The 25,209-nt window shown below is 49.3% G+C and overlaps 1 protein-coding gene across 4 annotated transcripts; it reads right to left on the bottom strand.

The window, feature by feature from the left end:
• Nucleotides 1–731: 731 nt before the first annotated feature.
• Nucleotides 732–23,643, bottom strand: RFC2 (replication factor C subunit 2). 4 transcript variants are annotated; one of them, XM_030797002.1, is made up of 11 exons: nucleotides 23,450–23,637; nucleotides 21,595–21,664; nucleotides 19,104–19,145; nucleotides 18,384–18,490; nucleotides 16,009–16,110; nucleotides 12,511–12,611; nucleotides 9,317–9,474; nucleotides 8,294–8,359; nucleotides 6,733–6,813; nucleotides 4,916–5,029; nucleotides 1,083–1,444 (listed from the first exon to the last, which is right to left on the bottom strand). In XM_030797002.1, exons 1-11 carry the CDS (start codon nucleotides 23,566–23,568, stop codon nucleotides 1,334–1,336), a joined length of 1,071 nt encoding a protein of 356 aa, XP_030652862.1. In that variant the 5' UTR covers nucleotides 23,569–23,637; the 3' UTR covers nucleotides 1,083–1,333. The 4 variants fall into 4 exon arrangements, with proteins under 4 accessions (XP_030652864.1, XP_030652862.1, XP_030652865.1 ...); XM_030797004.1 differs by lacking the exon at nucleotides 18,384–18,490 and having other exon boundaries at nucleotides 732–1,444; nucleotides 23,450–23,643; XM_030797005.1 differs by lacking the exon at nucleotides 21,595–21,664 and having other exon boundaries at nucleotides 23,450–23,561.
• Nucleotides 23,644–25,209: the final 1,566 nt, after the last annotated feature.

Raw genomic sequence — 25,209 nt, 5'->3', positions numbered from 1 at the left:
GGGATTACAGGCATGAGCCACCGTGCCCAAATGGGCCAGGCAGGGTGGCTCACACCTGTAATGCCAGCACTTAGGAGGCTGAGGTGGGAGGATCACTTGAGGCCAGGAGTTCAAGACCAGTCCCAGCAATATAGTGAGACCTCACTTCTACAAAAAATTTTAAAATTAACTGGGCATCGTGGTACACGCCTGTAGTCCCAGCTACTCGGGAGGGTGAGGTAGGAGGATCACTTGAGCCCAAGAGGTTGAGGCTGCAGTGAGCCAAGATTGGCCCACTACACTCTAGCCTGGGCGACAGAACGAGACTCAATCTCAAAAATAAAAACAAAACAAAAAGGGAAAAAAATAGTATCTTACCAAAAAAAAAAAAAAAAAAAAAAGGCAATTCTACAAATTAGTAGGAAATTCTCTGGGGAATTCTAAAGCAAGCGCAAAGAGTATGGTCTAGAACACAGGAAGGGCGTCACGGTGTTTTCCTGAGGGCTGGGCTGCGTCTCTCCACTCTGCCGCCCTCTCTGAGAGGCTCACCACCTGGCCATTCTGAGAAGTCAGTCTAAATAGGAAAGACAGCAAACCCTGCCCTCGCCCTGGGGAAGTGGCGCCTTCAGGCTTCTAGAAGAACCGAGATGAGCTTGTGGGTCTACTATCTAATCGCCTTTTCTACTTGTAGGCTGCCAAGGCCAGTAGAGACAGGAAGCTGGTTTTTCTCAAGGCTTCACATGGTCACCTTATTTGCCAACAAACACTGCAAGGCTTTATTAGCTAAAATGTCAACCCACACACAGATCAGAGACCACCCTCAGCTTCTCTACGCCTTTCCGCCCCGTCACCGCATCAACGGGGCGGAGGCCAAACTCAAACACTCGTGGGGCACAGACGTCCCAGAAGCAAACATGAAAGCTACGGGAGTTTATTTATTTAATTTTTTTTTTCCCCAGACGGAGTCTCTGTCGCCCAGGCTGGAGTGCAATGGTATGATCTTGGCTCACTGCAACCTCCATCTCCTCAATCAAGAGATTCTCCTGCCACAGCCTCCCGAGTAGCTGGGATTACAGGTGCCCGCCACCACACCCAGCTTTATATTTTTAGTAAAGACAGGGTTTCCCCATGTTGGCCAGGCTGGTCTTGAACTTCTGACCTCGGGTGATCCACCTGCCTCAGCCTTCCAAAGTGTTGGGATTACAGGTGTGAGCCACCGCACCTGGCCAGCCACTGGAGTTTAAAGGACAGTCAAGCTGGCTCCAGCCTAAGGTGGCATTTTCCCCCATCAGAAAGCTGCGGCTTCTATACCTCAGAATAGGGCACCTATAAGTCAGTCAGTGAAGTCTCTGCTCTAACTGGCCACCGGGGCCATTGTCTTCTGACACAGCCTTGCCAGGAGGCCTGCCATCTGCAAAAGGGAGTTCACTCCTTCCACTATTTTCATGTGAGTGTATCCAATCTCCTGAAAAACAAACCAAATTCAAATCTGGTTAATAAGTGGGGGAGTTCTTTTTTAAAATCTGAACTGAAAAAAATAAAAATAAAAACAGAAACAAACTGAACTAATGGTTTGTTCAAAATCAGCATGAGGAATTCCAACTCCAGCTGGAAAATGAATGCTAAGATGTAATGGATTTTGTTTACCTAAAGTTCAATTTATTTCTTAAAAGGATGCTGATATTCTTTCAAAGATACTGTTAAGAAAATGGGTGGGGCGGACGGGGGGGGATGGCACGGAAAGCCAGGCTAGAGGAAAATATTTATGTATCTGATAAAGAACTTGCATCCAGACTGTATAAAGAATTCTCAAAAATTCAGTAATAAAGTCCAGGCGCGGTGGCTCATGCCTGTAATCCCAGCACTTTGGGAGGCCAAGGTGGGTGGATCACGAGCCCAGGAGTTCGAGATCAGCTTGACCAACATGGTGAAACCCCATCTCTACTAAAAATACAAAAATTAGCCAGGCATGGTGGCACGCCTGTAATCCCAGCTACTCGGGAGGCTGAGGCAGGAGAATCACTTAAACCTGGGAGGCAGAGGTTGCAGTGAGCTGAGATAGTGCCACTGCACTCCAGCCTGGGCGACAGAGCGAGACTCCATCTCAAAAATAAATAAGTAAATAAATAAATTCAGTAATAAAAAACAAACAACCCAATTAAAAAATGGGTAGATTTAGACCTGGAGCAGTAGCTCACACCTGTAATCCCAGCACTCTGGGAGGCTGAGGGAGGAGGATCACTTGCCCAGAGTTGGGCCTGGGCAATATAGCAACACCCAAACTCTAAAAAAAAAAAGAAAATAAAAACGACCCAAGTGTAGTGGCACATGCCTGCAGTCCCAGCTACTCAGGAGCCTGAGGTGGGAGGATTGCTTGAGCCTGGAAGGTTGAGGCTGCAGTGAACTACGATCGCACCACTGCACTCCAGCCTGGGTGACAGAGCAAGACCCTGTCTCTCAAAAACATAAAAAATGTAGGCCAGGCGCAGTGGCTCACACCTGTAATTCTAGCACTTTGGGAGGCTGAGGCGGGAGGATCACTTGAGCCCAGGAGTTCAAGACCAGCCTTGGCAACACGGGGACACCCCGTCTCTACCAAAAATATAAAAATTGGCTGGTCTTAACATGATCTCTAAACAAATAAATAGAGTACAATTAAAATAAAAAATTTAAAAATTTAAAAAAATGGGTAAATATGAACAGATGTTTCATCAAAGAAGATTCTGGATGGCAAAAGAGCACATGATTAAATGCTCAGCATATTAATTAGGGAAATGCAAATTAAAGCCACAATGAGATCTCATCACATGCCTATTAGGTTATTTTGTTGTTGTTGTTGTTGTTTTTTTTTTTTTTTAGATGGAGTCTCACTCTTGTAGCCCAAGCTGTAATGCAGTGGTGTGATCTCAGCTCACTGCAAGCTCCACCTCCTGGGTTCAAGCGATCCTCCTCCCTCAGCCGCCCGAGTAGCTGGGATTACAGGTGTGAGCCACTGCATCCGGTCATTATACACGGATTAGAACGGCTTAAAAACCAAACTGAGCACTCCACGTGGTGGCTAGGTTGAGGATCCTCCGGAATGCTGGTGGGAATGCACATGCTGCAGCCACTTTGGAAAACCGTTTGGCAGTTCCTTATTGAGTAAAACATACACTTATCATTTTCCCAGGCAATCTCACCCCTGGGAACTTACTTGGGAAAAAGAAAAACTTAACATTTGCATTCACACTAATCCATATATGCAAATGTTTACACTGGCTTTATTCACAGTCACCACAATCTGTAAACCCAAATGTCCTCCAGCTGATGGACAGATAAGCAAACTGTGGTACACGCACACGACAGATTACTTCTCAGTGATAACACGGACTGACGCATGGATAGAAGTACCAACGTGGACACATCTGAAAGGCATTTCTGCTACAGTGAAAGAAAGAAGCCAGACTCACAAGGCTAAGTTCTACATGATCCCATTTATATGATATTCTGGAAAACTGTATCCCACAAAACAGAAACTACATCGGTAGTTTCCAAGTGGTAGTCGGGGAGGGGGCTGGCTTCAAAGGGACACATGAGTTGTTCTGGGATGACAGATTCTGCATCCTGATGGTGATAGTGTTTGCGTGACTGAGTGCGTGTGTCCTGTGCCTAACAGGCTGAATTTTACTCTATGTAAATTAAACCTCAATTAATCTGACCTTGAAAATCAATCAATCAGTCAACAGACAAGAGAGCCTTGAATGAAGAAAATCCGAACTGTGTGAAACAAACTTGGTCCTCAGGACAATTAGCCACGTTGATGTAGTTTGGACGTCTGTCCCCTTCCAATCTCATTTGGAATTTGGTCCCCAGTGTGGGGATGTTTGGGTCACGAGGAAGATCCCACGTGAATGGCTTGGTGCCCACCCCAAGGTAGTAAGTGAGTTCTGGATCAATTAGGTCCCTGGAAGGCTGGCTGTTCAAATGAGCCTGGCACCTCCCTCCACTCTCGACAGGTGATCTCTGCATGCACAGGCTCCCCCTTCACCTTCCAACATGAGCGGAAGCAGCCTGAACCCCTCCCTAGAAGCAGATGCTGGCATCATGCTACATGTACAGCCTGCAGAACTGTGAGCCAAATCAACCTCTTTTCTTTCTACATTACCCAGTCTCTGGTATTCCTTTATGGTAACTCAAAGGGACTAAGACACACTCTCCCTCCCAGTGCAGTTGGGAAACACTGAGCACCTTCTAGATGCGGGGCCTGTGAGCAAACAGAGAAAGCAAAGCCAGGGCCCACAGTCTTTTTTTTTGTTTTGAAACAGAGTCTCACTCTGCTGCCCAGGCTGGAGTGCAGTGGCGCGATCTTGGCTCACTGCAACCTCCACCTCCCAGGTTCAAGCGATCCTCCTCCCTCAGCCTCCCAAGTAGCTGGGATTATAGGCGCCTGCCACTGCGCCCACCTAATGTTTTTTTTTTGGAACAGAGTCTCGCCTCCATCGCCCAGGCTGGAGTGCAGTGGCACGATCTTGGCTCACTGCAACCACCACCTTCCAGGTTCAAGCAATTCTCCCACCTCAGCCTCCCAAGTAGCTGGGATTATAGGCACTTGCCACCACACCCAGCTAGTTTTTGTATTTTTAGTAGAGATGGGGTTTCGCCATGTTGGCCAGGCTGCTCTCAAACTCCTGACCTCAGGTGATCCACCTGCCTTGGCCTCCCAAAGTGCTGGGATTACAGGCGTGAGCCACTGTGCCCGGCTGCACCCAGCTAATTTTTGTATTTTTAGTAGAGATGGGGTTTCGCCATGTTGACCAGGCTGGTCTCGAACTCCTGATCTCAGGTGATCTGCCCACCTCGGCCTCCCAAAGTGCTGGGATTACAGGTGTGGCCCACAGTACCCGGCCACTATGGTCCACACTCTTGAGGACAGAGGCATTTCTACACTGTCACTGACCTTGATGAACTCCAGTTTCAGGTATTCTGCCATTTGGAAAGTTTTACACACTCGAAAGACGTTGCCAATGATGTCTTCTGGTGAGTAGCCCAGATGCCACAAGTGAGCAAGAATCTAGACAAAGGAGACAGAAAAGGATGCTTACCACTTTAAACTGTAAGAAGACATGTGATTTTGAGACTCACCACAGCTGGTGGGGCCCACCCTTCAGGTCACATGGGGGTATCTTAACTGATTTTCATGACAGATAGACAGATAACATTGCAAATGTATTTTTGTTTTGCTCAAATTTTTTTTTCAGTAATATAAAGATGGAGTCTTGCTATGTTGCCCAGGCTGGTCCCAAGTTCCCAGCCTCAAGCAATCCTCCTGCCTCGACCTTCGAAAGTGCTGGGATTACAGGCATGAGCCACTGAGCCCAGCCTATTGCAAATGTTTTAAGCTGTGTTGCAAAATGGTCTACTACCACACTCATGTAATCTCTTGATCTGGAGCTCTTAAAACGCTTTATTAATCTGATGACTAGGTACAGCAGAGTGGAAAAAGCAGACCATTCATCTGCTGGCTTCACCCAGCTGCAGTCCCAGTGCAATCTCTGCAGGACGAGCCCGGAGCACACCTTGACTGGGTAATCCCAGCCTCCTGCTTCCCACCCACCCTGCCCCGCCCAGGCTGCAAGGTCTGGAGGCAGGCCTTTTTGCCTTTGCTTTGGCATCTTGGGGTGAATTCAGGGGGCAGAGAAGCTCTGTGCCCACAAATCTGAAGGCTTTCTTCAGGTCTACTCAGGGACCCTGGGCCTGGGTCTCTGCTCAGTCTTCCTGCCTTGCACTCCGGTTTCACATTGGGTGGAACTCTGCCCTAAACCCAGTCAACTTCCAGCCTAGTTTGTTAGGGGGTAGGCAGAGGGAAACTATGGATCAATGACCTTGAACCACACCAACCACACCACACCCATGTGGCTTGAGGTCGCCTGAACCCCAGCCACACCTGCTGGAATCTGCTCACAGCACCCAGTCCCACTGTCAGGCTAGAATCTTCCTGCTCCCTCCTCTCCTGGCTAGCTGGGGGCTGCTGGGTCCCAGAATGCCTGTGCCTATGAGAATGGATGGGGACACCTCCCCTTAACCGGAGAGAAGATGGCTTCCCTGGAGAAGGAGCTAGGCTGGTCTTTCCTCCTGACTTTGGCTGACAAATTGCTCCTGCAGAGGATATAATTACAGGAGAAAAACACCATTTTGAATTCTAGTTCTACTGCTTTTAAACCGTATGACTTAGGGCTGGGTATAGTGACGTGTGCCTGTAGTCCCAGCTACTTAGGAGGCTGAGGTGGGAGGATCACCTGAGCCTGAGAGGTTGAGGCTGCAGTGAGCTGTAACTGCGCCACTGCATTCCAGCCTGGGCAACAGAGTAAGACCCTGTTTCTAAAAAAAAAATAAATGAAAAATAAATAAACACAGTAATTTAGGACAAGAAATTCAGCCTCTGAATCAGTTTTCTCATCAGTAAAGTGCACCCAACTCCTAGCATGATTTTTCTTTCCAGTCCCTAGACAGATTAACACATAGCATGATATTATATTTTTTTCCTGAGACAGGGTCTCACTCTGTCACCCACGCTGGGGTGCAGTGGCACAATCACAGCTCACTGCAGCCTTGACCTCCAGGGCTCAACAAATCCTCCTGCCTCAGTCTCCCAAGTAAGATTACAAGAATGAATGGAGTGATGTGTATAATGTCCCTGGCACCAGAAGGGCTCCCTCTCTCCTCTGCCCAAGAAGTGAGCGGTTCCTCTGCCAGGACAGGGAGAAGGAGGCCAACCTTGTAGGCTTCGTCGATGTTGGCATTCACACAGTGCTGGATCATCTCCTTTACCAGCAGTGGGTGGGGCTCGTCACAGACCTGGCCAAAGGGAAAGGAAAGGCGGTCAGGGGCTGGAAGGGACAATGTGAGCGGGGAGGCCCCGACAGACCGACTTCCAGGCAATCTATGGGTAAAACTTCTCAACCTGTTGTTTTCATCAAATTCTCCAGCGACCAGAATGAATTTGGGGAATGCTCCTCTCACCACCGAACAGAAGTGCTTCTGGCACCAGGAAGATAAATTTCCCAAACACAAGATAGAGAAACAAGAGAGCAACCAAGGGCCTGTGAAGGATGCTCACTCGGGGACAGCTTTAAAGTTACAAGTCATCTGTCTTAGATCACCTGGGGGGTCATTTGCCCAGAACCACTTGGAATTCACTTTAGAACTGGGAGGTCTTTTGGGCCAATTCCCAACTCCACCCCGGAGTAGGAACTGGCCTTCCCTAAAAAGTGTCCCCCAGCCTCATCCTGACACCCTAAACGAGGGGTCCCGCTACTCCAGCAGGCAGGTGCATGGTGCTGGGGACTCCGTCCTCCCTGCAGCATTCTCCGAAGTGGCATGAGGCTCTGCCTCTGGTACAATGTCGACCCCTAAATCTTCCCAATGAAAGACTCCTGACAGCTCCAGAGGCCACCCACATCTGCCCTTGCCTTTTCCCAGTGGAAGCCATGGTTTCCTGAGCCCTCAGTGACCCCCCAAGACAAAACAGGGCCCGAACCATCACCCCTGTTTCTGAGCGGGCCTCCCTTTCCTAAGTGGCCTCGAAAATGCATTCACTGCCCAGGTCTACCCAGATGCTTCAAAAATCGCTTATCTGTTGTCCACAAACCTGGTAAGAAATAGCTATAGGCTGAAAGCTTGGACAGCCCTTCCCAGTTTCTTCCCCCAAATAAGGGGGAAGTGAGTCTCTCAAATGGCATTTAGACGCTGAGTTATCAGGATGCGGAAGCAGTTTTCAAAAGAATTCCCAAGAGAAAAATGTTTTGCCGACTTGGGAGAGTAAGTGAGAATCCTTTTCCTCAGCCTGGCTTTGAGGGTTACTACCTACCCTCCAGGGGCAGAAGTGGGGAGCAGGGCACAGCATTGCAGAAAAAACCCAGGGTGTGGGGTCTGAAGGCTGCTGGGGAACAGCACAGTGCTCCTGCCTGCCCTTTAGGGGCCAGGGGATCCCCTGGGCCCACGTCATCACCCACAATGTGGTGGTAAGAACCTCTGTGCAGGGAAGTCACTGGGATCAAATAAGACGCGTCAGAAATTGCTCGGCCCTGGGTCTAATGTATCAGTGGTCCTCCCTCACCTACCACACACAAGTGAAGTTCCAGGTCCCCCAAAACTCTCCAGCTTGTGTAGCAAAGCAGCAATAGGGAGAGGACGGATGGGGGCAGGGTGGGCTCTCTGGCACCCACGAGAGCAGCCGGGTGTCTGTCCCCACTGCCAGGCCAGCCCTTCAGCCCCACTGGCCCCCACAGGGAAGCACGGCTTCTGCTGACAGTACTACCCACACCAGCGCTTGTACCTTGAACACGTTCTCACTGTTAATGAAGCCAAATCCTGAGAAGGTGGACTGCAGGTTGTTCAGCGCCTGTTCAGGAGCAAACACATGTCAAGGGTGATTTTTATATTTATTTCTTTTTGGGTAGAGACAGAAGTCTCGCTATGTTGCCCAGGCTGGTCTCGAACTCCTGGGCTTAAGCAATCCTCCCACCTCTGCCTCCCAAGTGCTGGGATTACAGGCGTGAGCCACCGCACCAGGCCAAGGGTGACTTTTTTTTTTTTTTTTTTTAAGACAGAGTCTCACTCTGTCACCCAGCATGGAGTGTAGTGGCACAATCTCGAGTCAGTGCAATCTCCGCATCCCAGGTTCAAGCGATTCTCCTGCCTCGGCCTCCTGAGTAGCTGGGATTACAGGCACCCACCACCATGCCTTTTTTTTTTTTTTTTTTTTTTTTTTGAGACAGAGTCTCGCTCTGTCACCCAGGCTGGAGTGCAGTGGTGCTATCTCAGCTCACTGCAAGGTCCGCCTCCCAGGTTAACGCCATTCTCTTGCCTCAGCCTCCCGAGTAGCTGGGACTACAGGTGCCCACCACCATGCCTGGCTAATTTTTTGTATTTTTAGTAGAGATGGGGTTTCACCGTGTTAGCCAGGCTGGATGTGAACTCCTGACCTCGTGATCCACCCGCCTTGGCCTTCCAAAGTGTTGGGATTATAGGCGTGAGCCACCATGCCCGGCCATGCCTGGCTAATTTTTTTAGTTTTTTTAGTAGAGACGGGATTTCACCATATTGGCCAGGCTGGTCTTGAACTCCTGACCTCAGGTGATCCTCCTGCCTCAGCCTCCAGGGTGACTTTTAAAGCTCTGCCCTTCCCTGCCTCTCTTCTTGGAGTCCGAGCTAGACAGCCCACTGACCCAGGAGGGTGCTGGGTCTCCGTCTCTTTCTCTTGTTGTACCTTGTGCAGCTGTCACTTCCCTCCCCTTCCCCATGGAAGGGGCATGGCAGGCACAGGACGCCCACGCCTGAATGGTAGCAGCCCACATACCTGCCTCATGTCTCCCTGGGCCGTGAAGATGATGGCTTCCAGGCCGTCATCAGTGTAGGGTACCCTCTCCTTCTCGATAACATTCATCAGCCTGGTGAGGATCTGGGTGTCGGTCAGCTTTGTGTACCGGAGGACGGCACAGCGGGACTGAATGGGCTCTGAACAGAGATGGGACAGTAGTGAGGCTTCCCTGCAGAGGCCGGCATCATCCTGTTAGCTCTTTGGTCATAAGGCTGCGGCTGCACAGTCCACACAGCCCTAGCACTCAATAGAGACTTGGTAGGCCAGATGCGAGGGCTCACGCCTGAATCCCAGCACTTTGGGAGGCTGAGGCGGGAGGATCACTTGAGGTCAGGAGTTTGAGACCAGCCTGGACAACATGATGAAACCCCATCTCTACTAAAAATACAAAAATTAGGTGGGTGTGGTGTCACACGTCTATAATCCTAGCTACTCGGGAGGCTGAGGCAGGAGACTCACTTGAGCCCGAGAGGCAGAGGCTGAAGTAAGCCAAGATCACACTACTGCACTCCAGCGTGGACAACAGAGCGAGGCTGTGTCTCAAAAAAAAAAAAAAAAAAAGAGAGAGAGACTTGGTAAACACAGGGTGATATGTCAAGGTGTCAACCAATAAGCAATGACAGAGGCCTCAGCTGGCACTGCCCGGCATGGCCTTGGCTAGCCACGGCTTCCAGACGGGGAAATGATCCTCCAGTAGAAACACATCCATGTGCCACAAGCCGTTAGATGAGTCAGCCCTGGCCCAGATGGACTCTGGAATTGGTGTGTGCTGGATGTTGGCCTTTCTGGGCACATGACAATTCAATCTGAATGGGCCAACCCAGTTTCTTTCTTTTTTTTTTAATAGACGGGGTTTTGCTATGTTGCCCAGGCTGCTCTCGAACTCCTGGCCTCAAGTAGTCTTCCTGCCTCCACCTCCCAAAGTGCAGGGATTACAGGTGTGAGCCATCATGCCTGGCCAGTTTCTTTCTTTTTTTTTTCTGAGACCAAGTCTCTCTGTTGCCCAGGCTGGAGTGCAGTGGCGTGATCTAGGCTCACTGCAACCTCTACCTCCCAGGTTCAAGTGATTCTCCTGTCTCAGCCTCCTGAGTAGCTGGGATCACAGGTGCACGCTATCACACCCGACTAATTTTTGTATTTTTAGTAGAAACGGGGTTTCACCATGTTGGCCAGGTTGGTCTTGAACTCCTGACCTCACCTGCTTTGGCCTCCCAAAGTGCTGGGATTACAGGCATGAGCCACTGTGCCCTGCCAAATCAAGAACTAGGAATGTGTTTTTCTCCATTTCATCGCTGGCATCTGGAAAGCGGAGAATACTTCTCATTAAACTCTGTGAGCTCTCCACTAGCATGGTGCCTGGCGGCTACTAAGAACCAAAGTTAAGTGTTCGGTGAATGGGTAAATGAATCAATGCACAAATCAGTGTGATTTGGGGAAGGGAAAAGAATGTAAAGGATTCCTGACACTGCTGAGAGCCCCGCCAGGGCTGGTAGCCATGACTTTGTGGGTGCCATATTTAGTAATGCGCTTGTCAGCAACAGCGGCCTAGGTGGCAAGGGGGTTGTCAGATGGATGAGCTCATATGGTTGGGTTCAGCAGGGCAGAAGTGAGGCAAAGAAAGCGGCTGAGAGAGCAATGAGAAATGAGGAAAGAGGACAGCTGGGCTGTGCAGGCAGCCTGTGTCAGAAAGAGAAGGATGGACCAGCCGCGGTGGCTCATGCCTATAATCCCTGCACTTTGCAAGGCTGAGGCGGGCGGACCACTTGAGGCCAGGCATTCTAGACCAGCCTGGGCAACATGGTGAAACCCCGTCTCTACCAAACATACAAAAATTAGCCAGACATGGTGGCATATGCCTGTAATCCCAGCTACTGAGGAGGCTGAGGTAGGAGAATCACTTGAATCCAGGCAGTGGAGATAACAGTGAGCTGAAATCGCACCACTGCACTCCAGCCTGGGTGACAGAGCGAGACTCTCTCTAAAAAAAAAAGAAAGAGAAGGATGTGAAACCAGCAGGAAGTTGACAGACTAGAGCACTCTTGGGACCTGGGGCGGAACAAACCCATGCAGAAGCAGACAGGCTGCAGGGAGGGAGGTAGAAGGGCAAACAGTAGGGTTAGAGAGAAGACGGACTGCAGGATTTCAGAGGAGCTTCCCAGAGGCAATAAATTACAATGTATAGATACTGCCTATACCAAGTGCTCAGAGCACATGAATAGCACAAGAAGGTATCTGGAGAGCGACTGTGATCATGACACTGTGCAAGGGACATCAACAATGTCCTGTGTGCCTCCAAGAGTGCAAGAGGGAGATAGACCTGGGGCTCCAATCCCAGCTGCTCTTGCACTTGCTCTGACTTTGGGCAAACTACTCAACCTCTCCAAGCTCGTTTTCTTTCCCTTTCTTCCTTAGATCCTAAACATCAGGATAAGCTCCAGTTTTCTCATCTCTAAAGTGAAGCTAATAATACCTCCTCATAGGATTATATAAGATTAAATTTAAAAGTTGATTACAATGGGAAACATGTTGTGCATAATATATACAATTTCTCCTTGTCAATTAAAAAATATAAATTTAAAAACTTGATTATACAGTGCTTGGCCCATGCTACGCAATAAAAAAATCCCTACTCTTCCAGTGCTAAAGAGCCAAGGCGAGGCCAGGTGCAGTGGCTCACACCTGTAATTCCAGCACTTTGGGAGGCCGAGGCAGGCGATCACGAGGTCAGACGTTTGAGATCAGCCTGACCAACATGGTGAAACCCCATCTCTAAAAAAAAAAAAAAAAAAAAAAAAAAATTAGCTGGGTGTGGTGGTGCAGGCCTGTAATCCCAGCTACTCGGGAGGCTGAAGCACAAGAATTGCTTGAACCTTGGAGGTGGAGGTTGCAGTGATCTGAGATCGTGCCATTGCACTCCAGCCTAGGCGACAGAGTGAGACTTTGTCTCAAAAAAAAAAAAAAAAAAATCCAGGTGTGGTGGCACAGGCCTGTGGTCTCAGCTACTGGGAGGCTGAGGCAGGAAGATCACTTGAGCACAGGAGTTTGAGGCTGCAGTGAGCCGTGATGGCACCACTGCACTCCAGCCTGAGCGAAGAGGGAGACCACATCTATAAAAAAGAAAAAAGCCCAGTTGAGCACCACGTGGCCCCCAGCCACCGAAAGCTCCCACTCACCGATGATCTTATCCGAAGCGTTACAAGCAAGGGCGAAGCGAGTGGTTTTAGAGTAGATTTCCATGGTTCTCCTCAAGGCTTGCTGGGCTCCGTCGGTCATGCTGAGAAGAAAAACACAAGTTTGCAAGTGGGACCCAGAGATCATGTGACACAAATTGTTCCCTATACAAAAACCCAGGACATAAGACATGTCCAATGTCCTAAATGAGGGTCTCATTGGAAGTACGCAGGCCACCCCTCTAACACTAAAACCTGTAGGCCGCTCTCTCAAAGATTGTGCAAACAGCATTTAGTACCTACAGCATCAGAACAATCCTCAAGTGAAACTCATGAAAACCAGCATCTACAGGGGCTGCCATCACACTTATGGGAATTGGTTCTCTCTCCAGCCCTTCATGACACAAATTCAGGAGAACAGTCATGACACCAGCTGCCAACTTTTCTTTCTTCCTTTTTTTTTCTTTTTTTTTTTCTTAAAGAGACAGGTTCTTGCTGTCACCCAGGCTGCAGTGCAATGGTAGAATCATAGCTCACTGCAGCCTTGAACTCCTGGGCTCAAGCAATCCTCCCATCTCAAGAGGCTGATGTGGGAGGACCGCTTGAGACCAGGAGTTCGAACCCAGCCTGGGAAACATAGTGAGACCTCTATTTCTACAAAAAATTTAAAAATACAAAAAAGCCTGTTTACCAGATTATCATAATGTAGAGCGATGCCTATAACATTAAAAGGAAAAGCCAGGATACAAAAATTATATATATTATGATCTCAACTATGTAAACATTGATAGTGTATAAAAAGAGAAGAAAAAAAGCAAGCTATTAATGGCCAGGCATAGTGGCTCACGCCTGTAATCCCAGCACATTGGGAGGCCGAGGCAGGTGGCTCTCTTGAGGTCAGGAGTTCAAGACCAGCCTGGCCAACATGGCAAAACGTCAACTCTACTAAAAATACAAAAAAAAATTGTCTGGGCGTGGTGGCGCACATCTGTAGCCCCAGCTACTTGTGAGGCTGAGGCAGAAGAATCACTTGAATCCAAGAGGCAGAGGTTGCAGTGAGCCAAGATCATGCCACTGCACTCCAGCCTGGGCAACAGAGTGAGGCTCCACCTCAAAAAAATAAATAAATAAAAAGACAGCAAACTATTAATATATTCTAAATTTTCTTCAAAGAACATGAATTACTGCCACATTAAAAAAATTTTTTTTTTTTTTTTTTGAGACAGAGTCTTGCTCTGTTGCCCAGGCTGGTGTGCACTGGCACCATCTCGGCTCACTGCAACCTCTGCCTCCCGGGTACAAGCGATTCTCCTGCCTCAGACTCCTTAGTACCTGGGATTACAAGCACCACTGCACTCCAGCCTGGGCGCCACCACGTCCAGCTAATTTTTATACTTTTAGTAGAGACAGGGTTTCCATGTTGGCCAGGCTGGTTTCTAACTCCTGACCGCAAGCGATCTGCCAGCCTCGGCCTCCCAAAGTGCTGGGATTACAGGCGTGAGCCACCACTCCTGGCCCTAAAAAAAATTTATTTCGCGAGGCACAGCACCTCATGCCTGCAATCCCAGCACTTTGGGAGGCTGAGGCAGACAGATCACTTGAGGCCAAGAGTTTGAGACCAGCCTGGGTAACACAGTGAGACCCTGCCCCTAGGAAAAAAAAAAATAGCTGGTTGCAGTTGCACAAGCCTGTAGTCTCCACTAGTTGGGAGGCTGAGGTGGAGGATCATTAGAGCTGAGGAGTTCAAGGCTGCAGTGAGCTATGACTGTGCCACTGTACTCTAGTCTGAGTGATATAGTGAGACCCTGTCTCAAAAACAACAACAAAAAACAACGTTATAGGGTTAGGGTTCTATATTCTTTTTTTAATGTCATTTCAATTTTTTTTTTTTTTTTTTTTTTGAGATAGAGTTTCGCTCTTGTTGCCCAAGTTGCAGTGCAAATGGCGTGATCTCAGCTCACCACAACCTCTGCTTCCTGGGTTCAAGCAACTCTCCTGCCTCAGCCTCCCGAGTAGCTGGGATTACAGGTATGTGCCACCACACCTGGCTAATTTTGTATTTTTAGTAGAGATGAAGTTTCTCCATGTTGGTCTCGATCTCCTGACCTCAGGTGATCTGCCTGCCTCGGCCTCCCAAAGTGCTGGGATTACAGGCATGAGCCACTGAGTCTGGACTCAGATTCTTCTTTCATACCAACCGGAGTGTTGTGATGGTTGCACAGCATTGCAAATATACTAAATGCCACTGAACTGTATACTTCAAAATAGTTAAAAGTGGTAAATTTTGGGCCGGGCGCAGTGGCTCACGCCTGTCATCCCAGCACTTTGGGAGGCCGAGGCGGGCAGATCATGACGCCAGGAGATCAAGACCATCCTGGCTAACACAGTGAAACCCCGTCTCTACTAAAAATACAAAAAAATTAGCCGGGCGTGGTGGCGGGCGCCTGTAGTCCCAGCTACTCGAAAGGCTGAGGCAGGAGAATGGCATGAACCCTCAAGGCAGAGCTTGCAGTGAGCCGAGATTGCGCCACTGCACTCCAGCCTGGGCGACAGAGCAAGACTCCGTCTCACCAAAAAAAAAAAAGAAAAGGTAAATTTTATGTTATGGTTATGTCCATTTAACCACAATAAAAAATTTTACAGGCCAGGCACGGTGGCTCACACCTATAATCCCAGCATTTTGGGAGGCTGAGGCGGGTAGATCACCTGAAGTCAGGAGTTCGAGACCAGCCTGGCCAACATGGCGAAACCCCATCTCTACTAAAAATACAAAAATTAGGCCGGGCTCGGTGGCTCACGCCTGTAATCCCAGCACTTTGGGAGGCTGAGGCGGGCGGATCACGAAGTCAGGAGATTGAGACCACCCTGGCTAACACGGTGAAACCCCTTCTCTACTAAAAATACAAAAAATCAGCTGGGCGTGGTGGTGTGTGCCTGTAGTCTCAGCTACTTGGGAGGCTGAGGCAGGAGAATCACGTGAACCCAGGAGGCGGAGGTTGCAGTGAGCTGAAATCGCACCACTGCACTCCAGCCCGGGTGACAGAGCAAGACTCTGTCTCAAAAAATAAATAAATAAATAAATACAAATACAAATACAAAAGTTAGCTGGGCGTGGTGGCAGGTGCCTGTAGTCCCAGCTACTTGGGAGGCTGAGGCCGGGGAACCACCTGAACCTGGGAGGTGGAGGTTGCAGTGAGCAGAGATCGCACCACTGTACTCCAACCTGGGTGACAGAGAGAAACTCCATCTCAAAAAAAAAACCTCATTTAAATTATTAATGTAAGAGATGCTGAAACCAGCACATTAAATGAATGACTATCTTAGACAAATGTTTGTAAGTGACTTAATAAAGATAAGATTTAAGGTGCAGGCCCCTATTAAATTGCTTGTTGAAGATATGATAAGCAAATCTACCATAAAAGTGCTTTTTATCCTGATTGAATAAAGCCCAAAAAGAGATTTAGAGATCAAGGTCAAAATACATTTGGCAAAGCACTCTACCTGTCTGCTTCATCCAGAATGATGATCTTATGTCGGCCTTTGGGAAGAGTGACTTTTTGTTGAGCAAACATTTTAATTTTATTCCTCACAACGTCAATGCCCCTGAAAGAATGACAGGTTTTTACTGGCACCTTCTGAGACAAATTCAGTTGCCTTCACGAGGACTTTTAAACAATCGGTATATCGGGGACTGTGAGGCCCAATTTCCATTTTTGAGTATTTTGGGGGGCAATTATAACTATTTACAAGGATTGAGATTTTATGGCATTTGTTCTTTCTTGGAGGTCTTTCAAAGAACAAAGAAAAAATATACTTTTTTTTTTTTTTTCCAGATAGGGTCTCACTGTGACATCCAGGCTGGAGTGCAGTGGCCCTTTCGGCTCACCGCAACCTCTGCCTCCCAGGTTCAGTGAGCCAGGATCATGCCACTGCACCCCAGCCTGGCGATAATTCAAGACTCCATCTCAAAAAAAAAAGAGCTTCATCCTTCAGTTTTTTAACTGCATTGCTTGAGATACCATATTATCTTTCAAAAGATGTAATAGAAGTGCAGATATACCACCTTTGTTATCTTGCAAGCTTTCACTAACCACAGCCAAGAATTCAAAATTTTTCATTCTCTACCCACAACAGGAAAGAGAAATAAACTGAGAGGAGGACTCTTCCTAATTATTAGATGAATCAGAAAATAGCTGCAATGTAGGCCAAGCACCGTGGCTCAGACCTGTAATCCCAGCACGTTAGGAGGCCGAGGTGGGCGGACCACTCCAGGCCAGTTTAAGATCAACCTGGCCAACACGGCGAAAATCCATCTTTACTAAAAATACAAAAATTACCCGGGTGTGGCCGCGCACGCCTGTAGTCCCGGCTACTTGGGAGGCCGAGGCATGAGAATCGCTTGAACCTAGGAGGCGGAGGTTATGGTGAGTCGAGATCGTGCCACTGCACTCCAGCCTGGGTGACAGAGCAAGACTCTGTCAAAAAAAAAAAAAAAAAAAAAAAAAGAAAGGAAGAAAAGAACAGTACAGAACTGCAGAGACACCAATAGCAACATTCTAGATGCTACTGATGGTGAAATTGATCATATAAGCAAAATCTCAGACTATGAATCTTCAGATGCCAATATCCTCCACACATTTTCCCAAACTGAAGAATCAAGGAGTGAACAATATGCAGCTGTCCCCTTGGTGTTCCTGGGGACTGGTGCTAGGCCCTTCCTCAGACACCAAAATTCACTTATGCTCAAGTGCCTTATATGAAATGCTATATAGTATTTGCATATTAACTTATACACATCCTCCAGTACACTTTGTTTTTACTTTTATACAGAGAAGGGATTTCATTATGTCACCTAGGCTGGTCTCAAAACTCCTGGACTCAAGCGATCCACCTGCCTCAGCCTCCCAAAGTGCTGGGATTATAGGCATGAACCACCATGCCTGGCCAGCCTTCCATACACTTTAAATATACAGGCTGAGTATCCCTTATCCCTAATGGTTGGGACCAGAAATATTTCAGATCTGGGTTTTTTTTTTTCACATTTTGGAATTTTGCATTATATTTACTGGTTGAACATCCCAGTGTAGTGGCTCACGTCTGTAATCCAAGCACTTTGGGAGGCTGAAGCAAGGAGGATCGCTTGAGTCCTGGAGTTCGAGACCAGCCTGAGTAACATAGTGAGATCCCATCTCCACAAGAAAAAGCTGGCACGGTGGCATGTGTCTATAGTCCTAGCAACTTAGCAGGCCGAGGCGGGAGGATTGCTTGAGGCTAAGGGTAAGATCAGCCTGGGCAACATAGTGAGACCCCATCTCTACAAAAATTTTTAAACTTGAAAAAAGAGAAAAAGTGGCTGGTTTTTTTTTTTTTTTTTTTTTTTTTTTTTTTTTTGAGATGGAGTTTTGCTTGTCACCCAGGCTGGAGTGCCCAATGGTGCGATCTCGGCTCACTGCAACCTCCTTCTCCTGGGTTCAAGCAATTCTCCTGCCTCAACCTCCCAAGTAGCTGGGATTACAGGCACCCAGCACCACGCCCAGCTAATTTTTAGTAGAGACGGGGTTTCACCACGTTGGCTAGGATGGTCTCGAATTCCTGACCTCAGGTGATCCACCTGCCTCGGCCTCCCAAAGTGCTGGAATTACAGGTGTGAGCCACTGTGCCCAGCTGAGAAAAACAGTTTTTGAAAATTTCCATGAAAACAAAAAAAATACACCAGCAAGTTGACAAGTGAGCAACGCTCTTTCACTGGGAAGGGGTGGAGGAAATCACATAGCTGGCAAGGCTTCGAATACAACCCAATGCTAAGAAAGGTTTTTTCTGTAACAATTCTCAATGCAGTGCACCCGCCCCCCTACAGGTCTGACTCTAAGACCTACCTGTCATTTGAAGCATTGAGTTCCAACACGGCATCTTTGAGTGCTGGGCCCAGTAGGGCCCGGGCCAAGCACAGAATGCTTGTGGTCTTGCCGGTTCCTGGAGGGCCCTGGGAATGAGATCTCCAGTAAAGACTTCAAACCACCAGAAGGACCTCAGGTAGCTCTTGAGTTCTGTTCACTGCTGTTTGCATCTCCGTCCCCTCTGACCCCTGCATTCCACCCACAGCACACACAGATCAATACAGCTGGCCGGAGGCAGTGGCTCACAGCTATAATCCCAGCACTTTGGGAGGCCGAGGTGGGCAGATCACCTGAGGTCAGGAGTTCAAGACCAGCCTGGCCAACATGGCGAAACCCCGTCTCTACTAAAAATACAAATATTAGCTGGGCGTGGTGGCAGGCGCCTGTAATCCCAGCTAGTCGGGAGGCTGAGGTACAAGAATCGCTTGAACCCAGGAGGGAGAGGTTGCGGTGAGCAGAGATTGCACCACTGCACTCTAGCCTGGGTGACAGAGTGAGACTCCGTTTCAGAAAAAAAAAAAAAAAAAAAATACAGCAACTAAGCCCAGGCCTCCCAACTAACTTGAGTGAAATGCTTCCCTTTGCCGGGGGAATGGGAAGGGGCTGTCCAGGGAGGCAGCGCTGTGCACAAGAAAGCAGTTCAGCAGGCGGTGGGATGAGACATGGAGACACTCAACAGGCCCAGGGCTGGGTACTCACCGCAATGATGATGTTGGGCACATTTCCTTCCCTTGCAAAGACCTACAGCGAAAATGATCATTAGAACCAGTTAAAACTTGCTTCTGGATGACTACATAAAAAAGATAGAAAAAAGAACAAACAAGCAGGTTAAAACTCGGCTGAGCACAATGGCTTAGGCCTGTAATCCTAGCAGTTTGGGAGGCCAAGGCAGGACAATCACTTGAGGCCTGTGGCCAGCCTGGGCAACATAGTGAAACTCTGTCTCCTCAAAAAATAAACAAATTAGCCAGGTGTGGTGGTGTGCACCTGTACTCCCAGCTACTCGGGAGGCTAAAATGGGAGGATCAGTTGAGCCTGAGAAGTGGAGGCCGCAGTGAGCTGTGACTGCACCACTGCACTCCAGCCTGGGCAAGAGTGGGACCTTGTCTCAAAACGAAAAAAAAAAAAACACAAAACCTGGTTAATTTGTAAGCTTAAGGAGCTGAATCTCCCCAGCCACACAGCCCGTGTAGTAAACGTGGCTACAAATTTATCCACATGGACTGGATGCCCCATGGAACTCTCACCTCAAGTTCTTTTTATTCTTTTAGAGATGCAGTCTGGCTCTGTCACCCAGGCTGGAGTGCGGTGGTGTGATCAAGGCTCACTGCAGCCTCCAATCCCCAGGCTCAAGTGATCCTCTTGCTTTGGCCTCCCGAGTAGCTGGGACTACAGGTACTCACCTTGGCATCTTCAAAACTGAACACTCCATTCTCCTGTACAAACCCGAGGCCCCACCCATGTTTCCCACCATGGACTGTCCAAGCCACGAAGCTGAGGTCGCCATCATCTTGGTTTGGCCTCATCCTCACCCTGAGTACTTCAATTACCAGGGCTTCACCATCCTCCTCCTTCGTCTCCAGCATCCTCTACTTCTCTCCATCCCATCTACCACTTTCTTAAGCTCATTATCTCGTCTGATTGCTATCAATGGGCCATTAAGTGGTCTCCATTCTCCCATTCAAATCCATTTCCCATCCTGTAACCACAACCACTTTCCTAAAGTACACACCTATTAAAACATTTTTTTTTTTGAGATAAGAGTTTTGCTCTTGTTGCCCAGGCTGGAGTACAATGGCGCAATCTCGGCTCACTGCAACCTCCGCCTCCCGGGTTCAAGCGATTCTCCTGCCTCAGCCTCCTGAGTAGCTGGGATTACAGACGCCCACCACCATGCCTGCCTAATTTTTATTTTTAGTAGAGACGGGGTTTCGCCATGTTGGCCAGGCTGGTCGTGAACTCCTGACCTTAGGTGATCCACTCGCCTTGGCCTCCCAAAGTGCTGGGATTACAGGTGTGAGCCACCGCACCCGGCCCTATTAAAACATTTTTACCTAACTGAAATCTTTGACTCCTCCCTGCCCTCACTATGAAGCCCAAACTCTTTTTCTTTCTCAAAGTAAGGGTCTCACTCTGTAACCTAGGCTAGAGTGCAGTGGTGTGATCATAGCTCACTGCAGCGTCAAACTCCTGGGCTCAAGAGATCCTCCTGCCTTGGCCTCTTGAGTAGCTGGGATTACAGGCACTTGTCATCATGCCCAGTTTGAACCTCAGACTACAAGCATGCGCCACCACACCCAGCTCATTTTTTTTTTTTTTTTTGGAGACAGAGTCTGGCTCTGTCCCCCAGGCTGGAGTGCAGTGGCACCATCTCGGCTCACTGCAAGCTCCGCCGCCCGGGTTCACGCCATTCTCCTGCCTCAGCCTCCCGAGTCACCCAGCTCATTTTTAAATTTTTTCGTAGAGACTGGTTTCACCATGTTGCCCAGGCTGATCTCAAACACCTGACCTCAAGTGATCTGCCCGTCTTAGCCTCCCAAGGTGCTGGGATTACAGCCGTGAGCCACTGTGCCTGGCCTTATCTTTTAAAAAGCTACTCAAGGCTGCTTGTGGTGGCTCACGCCTGTAATCCTAGCACTTTGGGAGGCCGAGGCAGGCAGATCACGAGGTCAGGAGTTCGAGACCAGCCTGGCCAACATGGTGAAACCCCATCTCTACTAAAAATACAAAAATTAGCCGGGCGTGGTGGCGCGTGCCTGTAGTCCCAGCTACTGGGGAGGCTGAGGCAGGAGAATTGCTTGAACCCAGGAGGCAGAGCTTGCAGTGAGCTGAGATGGCGCCACTGCACTCCAGCCTGGGCGACAGAGCGAGACTCCATCTCAAAAAAAAGGCCAGGCGCAGTGGTTCACGTCTGTAATCCCAGCACTTTGGGAGGCTGAGGTGGGCGGATCATGAGGTCAGTAGATCGAGACCATCCTGGCATGGTGAAACCCCGTCTCTACTAAAAATACAAAAAAATTAGCCAGGCATAGTGGCGGGAGCCTGTAGTCCCAGCTACTTGGGAGGCTGAGGCATGAGAATGGCGTGAACCCGGGAGGTGGAGCTTGCAGTGAGCGGAGATCGCGCCACTGCACTCCAGGCTGGGCAACAGAGCGAGACTCTGTCTCAAAAAAAGAGAAAAGCCACTCACCTCTAGCCTGCTCACGGTGTCTTCATTCCCGACAATTTCATTCAGCTTTACTGGCCTATATTTTTCAACCCTGTCAAGAAAATGCATAAAAATATTGACATGGTTATCTTCACACTACCCCACAAAAAGCACTTACGGGTCATCCTGACAGCTTTGTTAGAAAATTACATACATTCAGTACAACTATGCCAAATGGTTGCAGGTTTTAAATGTAATAAGATGCCAGCCAGGCGCAGTGGCTCAGGCCTGTAATCCTAGCACTTTGGGAGGCTGACGCGGGTGGATCACTTGAGGTCAGGATTTTGAGCCCAGTCTGGCCAACATGGTGAAACCCCATCTCTACTAAAAATACAAAAATTAGCCGGACGTGGTGGTGTGCGTCTGTAAACCCAGCTACTTGGGAGGCTGAGGCACAAGAATAGCTTGAACCCGGGAGGCAGAAGTTGCAGTGAGCTGAGATCATGCCACTATACTCCAGCCTGGGCTACAGAGTGAGACTCTGTTTCAAAAATAAATAATAAATAAATAAAATGTAATAAGATGCCCAAGTGCCATTTGAAAAGTTAAGGGCATGAGAATTGTACAGCACAGGCTTCAAACCGGCCACAGCAGAGAAACACCTGTTGCTGCTGTAGCAGGGCCAGCACAGGCCATCCGGAGCAATGTGACACTGTGCTGCAACCCTGTTTGCCCGTCACAAGAGGCCCAGCACACACAGCACTGACATCGTCTGGCGTGACAACATGGGTGCAACCAAGCTCCTTTCTCATCCCTTACCTGCCAGTTTCTTTTCTTTCTTTTTTTTTTTTTTGAGACAAGAGTTTCGCTCCTGTTGCCCAGGTTGGAGTGCAATGGCGCGATCTGGGCTCACTACTGACCTCAGGTGATCTGGCTACCTCAGCCTCCCAAAGTGCTGGGATTACAGGTGTAAGCCACCATGCCAGGCAAGGATTACCTGCCAGTTTCTGCAGATGTGTGCCAAATACACAGCATGGCTGGCTAGACACCATAGGCCTAGGCTGGGCGCAGTGGGATTACATGCCTGTAATCCCAGCACTTTGGGAGGGTGAGGCGGACGGATCACTTGAGATCAGGACTTCGAGACCAGCCTGGCCAACATGGTGAAACCCAGTCTCTACTAAAAATACAAAATTATCAGGGTGTGGTGGTACACGCCTGTAACCCCAGCTACTAGGAAGGCTGAGGGAGGAGAATTGATTGAACCTGGGAGATGCAAGTTGCAGTGAGCCGAGATCACACCATTGCACTCCAGCCTGTGTGACAAAGTGTGACTCCATCTCAAAAAAAAAAAAAAAATTAGCTGGGCATGGTGATGCGTGCCTGTAGTCCCATCTACTTGGGAGGCTGAGGCAGGAGGATCACCTGAGCCAAGGAGTTGGACACCAGCCTGGGCAACACAGCAAAAACCCCGTCTTAGTATTTTTTTAAAAATTTCAAATGTAAATGTTATTGAACCTAACAGTCCAAATATTATTTTCAACATGTAATCGATATTTTTTAAAAAGACTTAAGTTTTTTAAAACACTAGTTCATACACTACTATACACAAAAACTTTTGAAAAAACCAACTAGGTCAGAGTAGGTGGTCACCCGGGGTAGTCCTAATTGTCATAAGCATTGTTGTGAGCGAGACTCTGCTCGCGGAGTTTAGACCGGCCACTCTCGATCCATGTCCGTCGCCTTCTTGAAATCATCTCGACGCCACCCGGGGCCTCCTCCTCCCTTGGGATCCCCCAAAACCAGCCCCTAACCCCCGAGTTTCTCCGGAGCACGGCCCGCCACTCGCCCACCCTCACGTCTAAACGTGCCCGTTCTTTACGGCCTGGGACCTCACCACGGCAGCTCATAGTGGCCGGCGCTGCCGGGGGCCTTGCTGGAGGCAGGGGCAGGGGCAGAGTCAGGGTCCTGGGCCTCCACCTCGCCCGCGCCACCACAGACGACCTCCAACTCCATTCTCGCGCCTCCTCTTCCCGCCACCCGAGGCACCGCCCCGTGACGCCACCACGCAAGCCCCGCCCTCTGGCTTCCGCCGGGCGCGAGCGGAAGTCACGTACCCGCGCCTCTCCGTGCCTGCAAAGAGATGTTCCGGTGATGCCCCGGCGGCCGTCGCTAGAGGCCGCGGTTGCTATGGGAGACCTGGCTTCCGGCCTGGGAGCGACAGGAAGGAGAGCTCTGGCTGCGACGCCTTCCGAGAAAGCAGGTCGCTTTCGGAACGGACGTTTGTGTGTGGTTTCTGTGGAAGATCCGCTCCGCGGCGGCGTGGGAGGAGCAGGGCCTGGGGGCGTTGCGGCCAAACGCGGGCTTCGGTGCTGGGACACGGACAACGCTGGCGTCCGGGCGCTGCTGGGCAGCGGGGTCCGGGGATGACGTCTGGGGCTGCCCGTGCCCACTTTTCCAGATTGCTCTGAATGTCCCAGTGAGCTGCTCCCGTTGGGTGGGCTCCTGCGACTCAACCGCGCTCGGTACTCGACGTTTATTATCAGGGAATTCTCGGCTACAAGATGGGAATTCCACCCCCATCCCATTTTGCAGAGGAGGAAACTGAAACCGTCCTTTTGTCAGATGAAACGCAATGTTCATTACAGGAAAGTAGGGACTCAAGGCCGGTGCGGTGGCTCACCCCTCTAATCCCAGCACTTTGGGGGACAGAGACCGGAAGAGCGCTTAAGCCCAGGAGTTTGAGACCAGTCTGGGCAACATAGTGAGACCCCGTCTCTACAAAAATAAAAATAAAAAAATTAACCGGGCGTGGTGGCGCGCACCTGCAGTTCCAGCTACTCAGGAGGCTGAGGCGGAGGAGTGCTTGAGCCCAGGAGGTGCAGGCTGCAGTGAGCTCTGATCACACCACTGCACTCCAACCTGGTCTGCAGCAAGACCCTGTCTCAAAAAAAGAAAAGAAAAGTAAATACTTCAACCTCGCAAGGGTTTTGAGCATTCCTATGGGCTGTTTTTCTACCCAATCTTTCCTCGCATAGCCCAAATTGTCATAATATTCAATAATGATGATCTCAGAACTTTGGGAGGCTGAGGTAGGAGGATCCCTCAAGCCCAGGAGTTTGAGACCAGCCTGGGCAACATAGTGAGACCCCATCTCTACAAAAAAATTTTTTTTAACTATCCAGTTGTGGTGGTACGCGACAGTAGTCCCAGCTACTTGGGAGGCTGAGGCAGGAGAATCGGTTGAGCCCGCGAGGTCGAGGCTACAGTGAACCATGATCAAGTCAATGCACTCCAGCCCCGGGGGACAGAATGAAATCCTGTTTCTAAAAAAATAAGAAGAAAAGAAAATAGGTGCTTCAGATTCACAAGTGCTTTGACCATTCTTTGTTTTGTTTCTTGTTTTGTTTTGTTTTTGAGATGGAGTCTCACTCTGTCACCCAGACTGGAGTACAGTGGTGTGATCTCAGCTCACTGCAATGTCCGGCTCCCAGGTTCAAGTGATTCTCCTGCCTCAACCTCCCGAGTAGCTGGGACTACAGGTGTGTACCACCACACCTGGCTAATACTTGTATTTTCAGTAGAGATGGGGTTTCGCCATGTTGACCAGGTTGGTCTCAAACTCCTGACTTCAAGTGATCCGCTTGCCTCAGCCTC

This window comes from Nomascus leucogenys, chromosome 17, assembly GCF_006542625.1.
Source record: "Nomascus leucogenys isolate Asia chromosome 17, Asia_NLE_v1, whole genome shotgun sequence".
Classification (NCBI taxonomy): domain Eukaryota; kingdom Metazoa; phylum Chordata; class Mammalia; order Primates; family Hylobatidae; genus Nomascus; species Nomascus leucogenys.
The sequence above is the reverse complement of the archived record's forward strand: the minus strand, read 5'-3'. Positions and strand labels throughout refer to the sequence as shown.

Bases quoted from the DNA above. Each gene is read 5' to 3' on its own strand.
- RFC2 (XM_030797002.1), bottom strand. From the start codon at position 23,568: ATGGAGTTGGAGGTCGTCTGTGGTGGCGCGGGCGAGGTGGAGGCCCAG. The intron at 8,360-9,316 runs GTATGTGGGCTG...GCTCCTGAACAG, and splicing joins CCCAGGGAGACATGAGGCAG to GCGCTGAACAACCTGCAGTC. The intron at 5,030-6,732 runs GTTGGCCTCCTT...TCCTTTGTCTAG, and splicing joins ACATCGACGAAGCCTACAAG to ATTCTTGCTCACTTGTGGCA.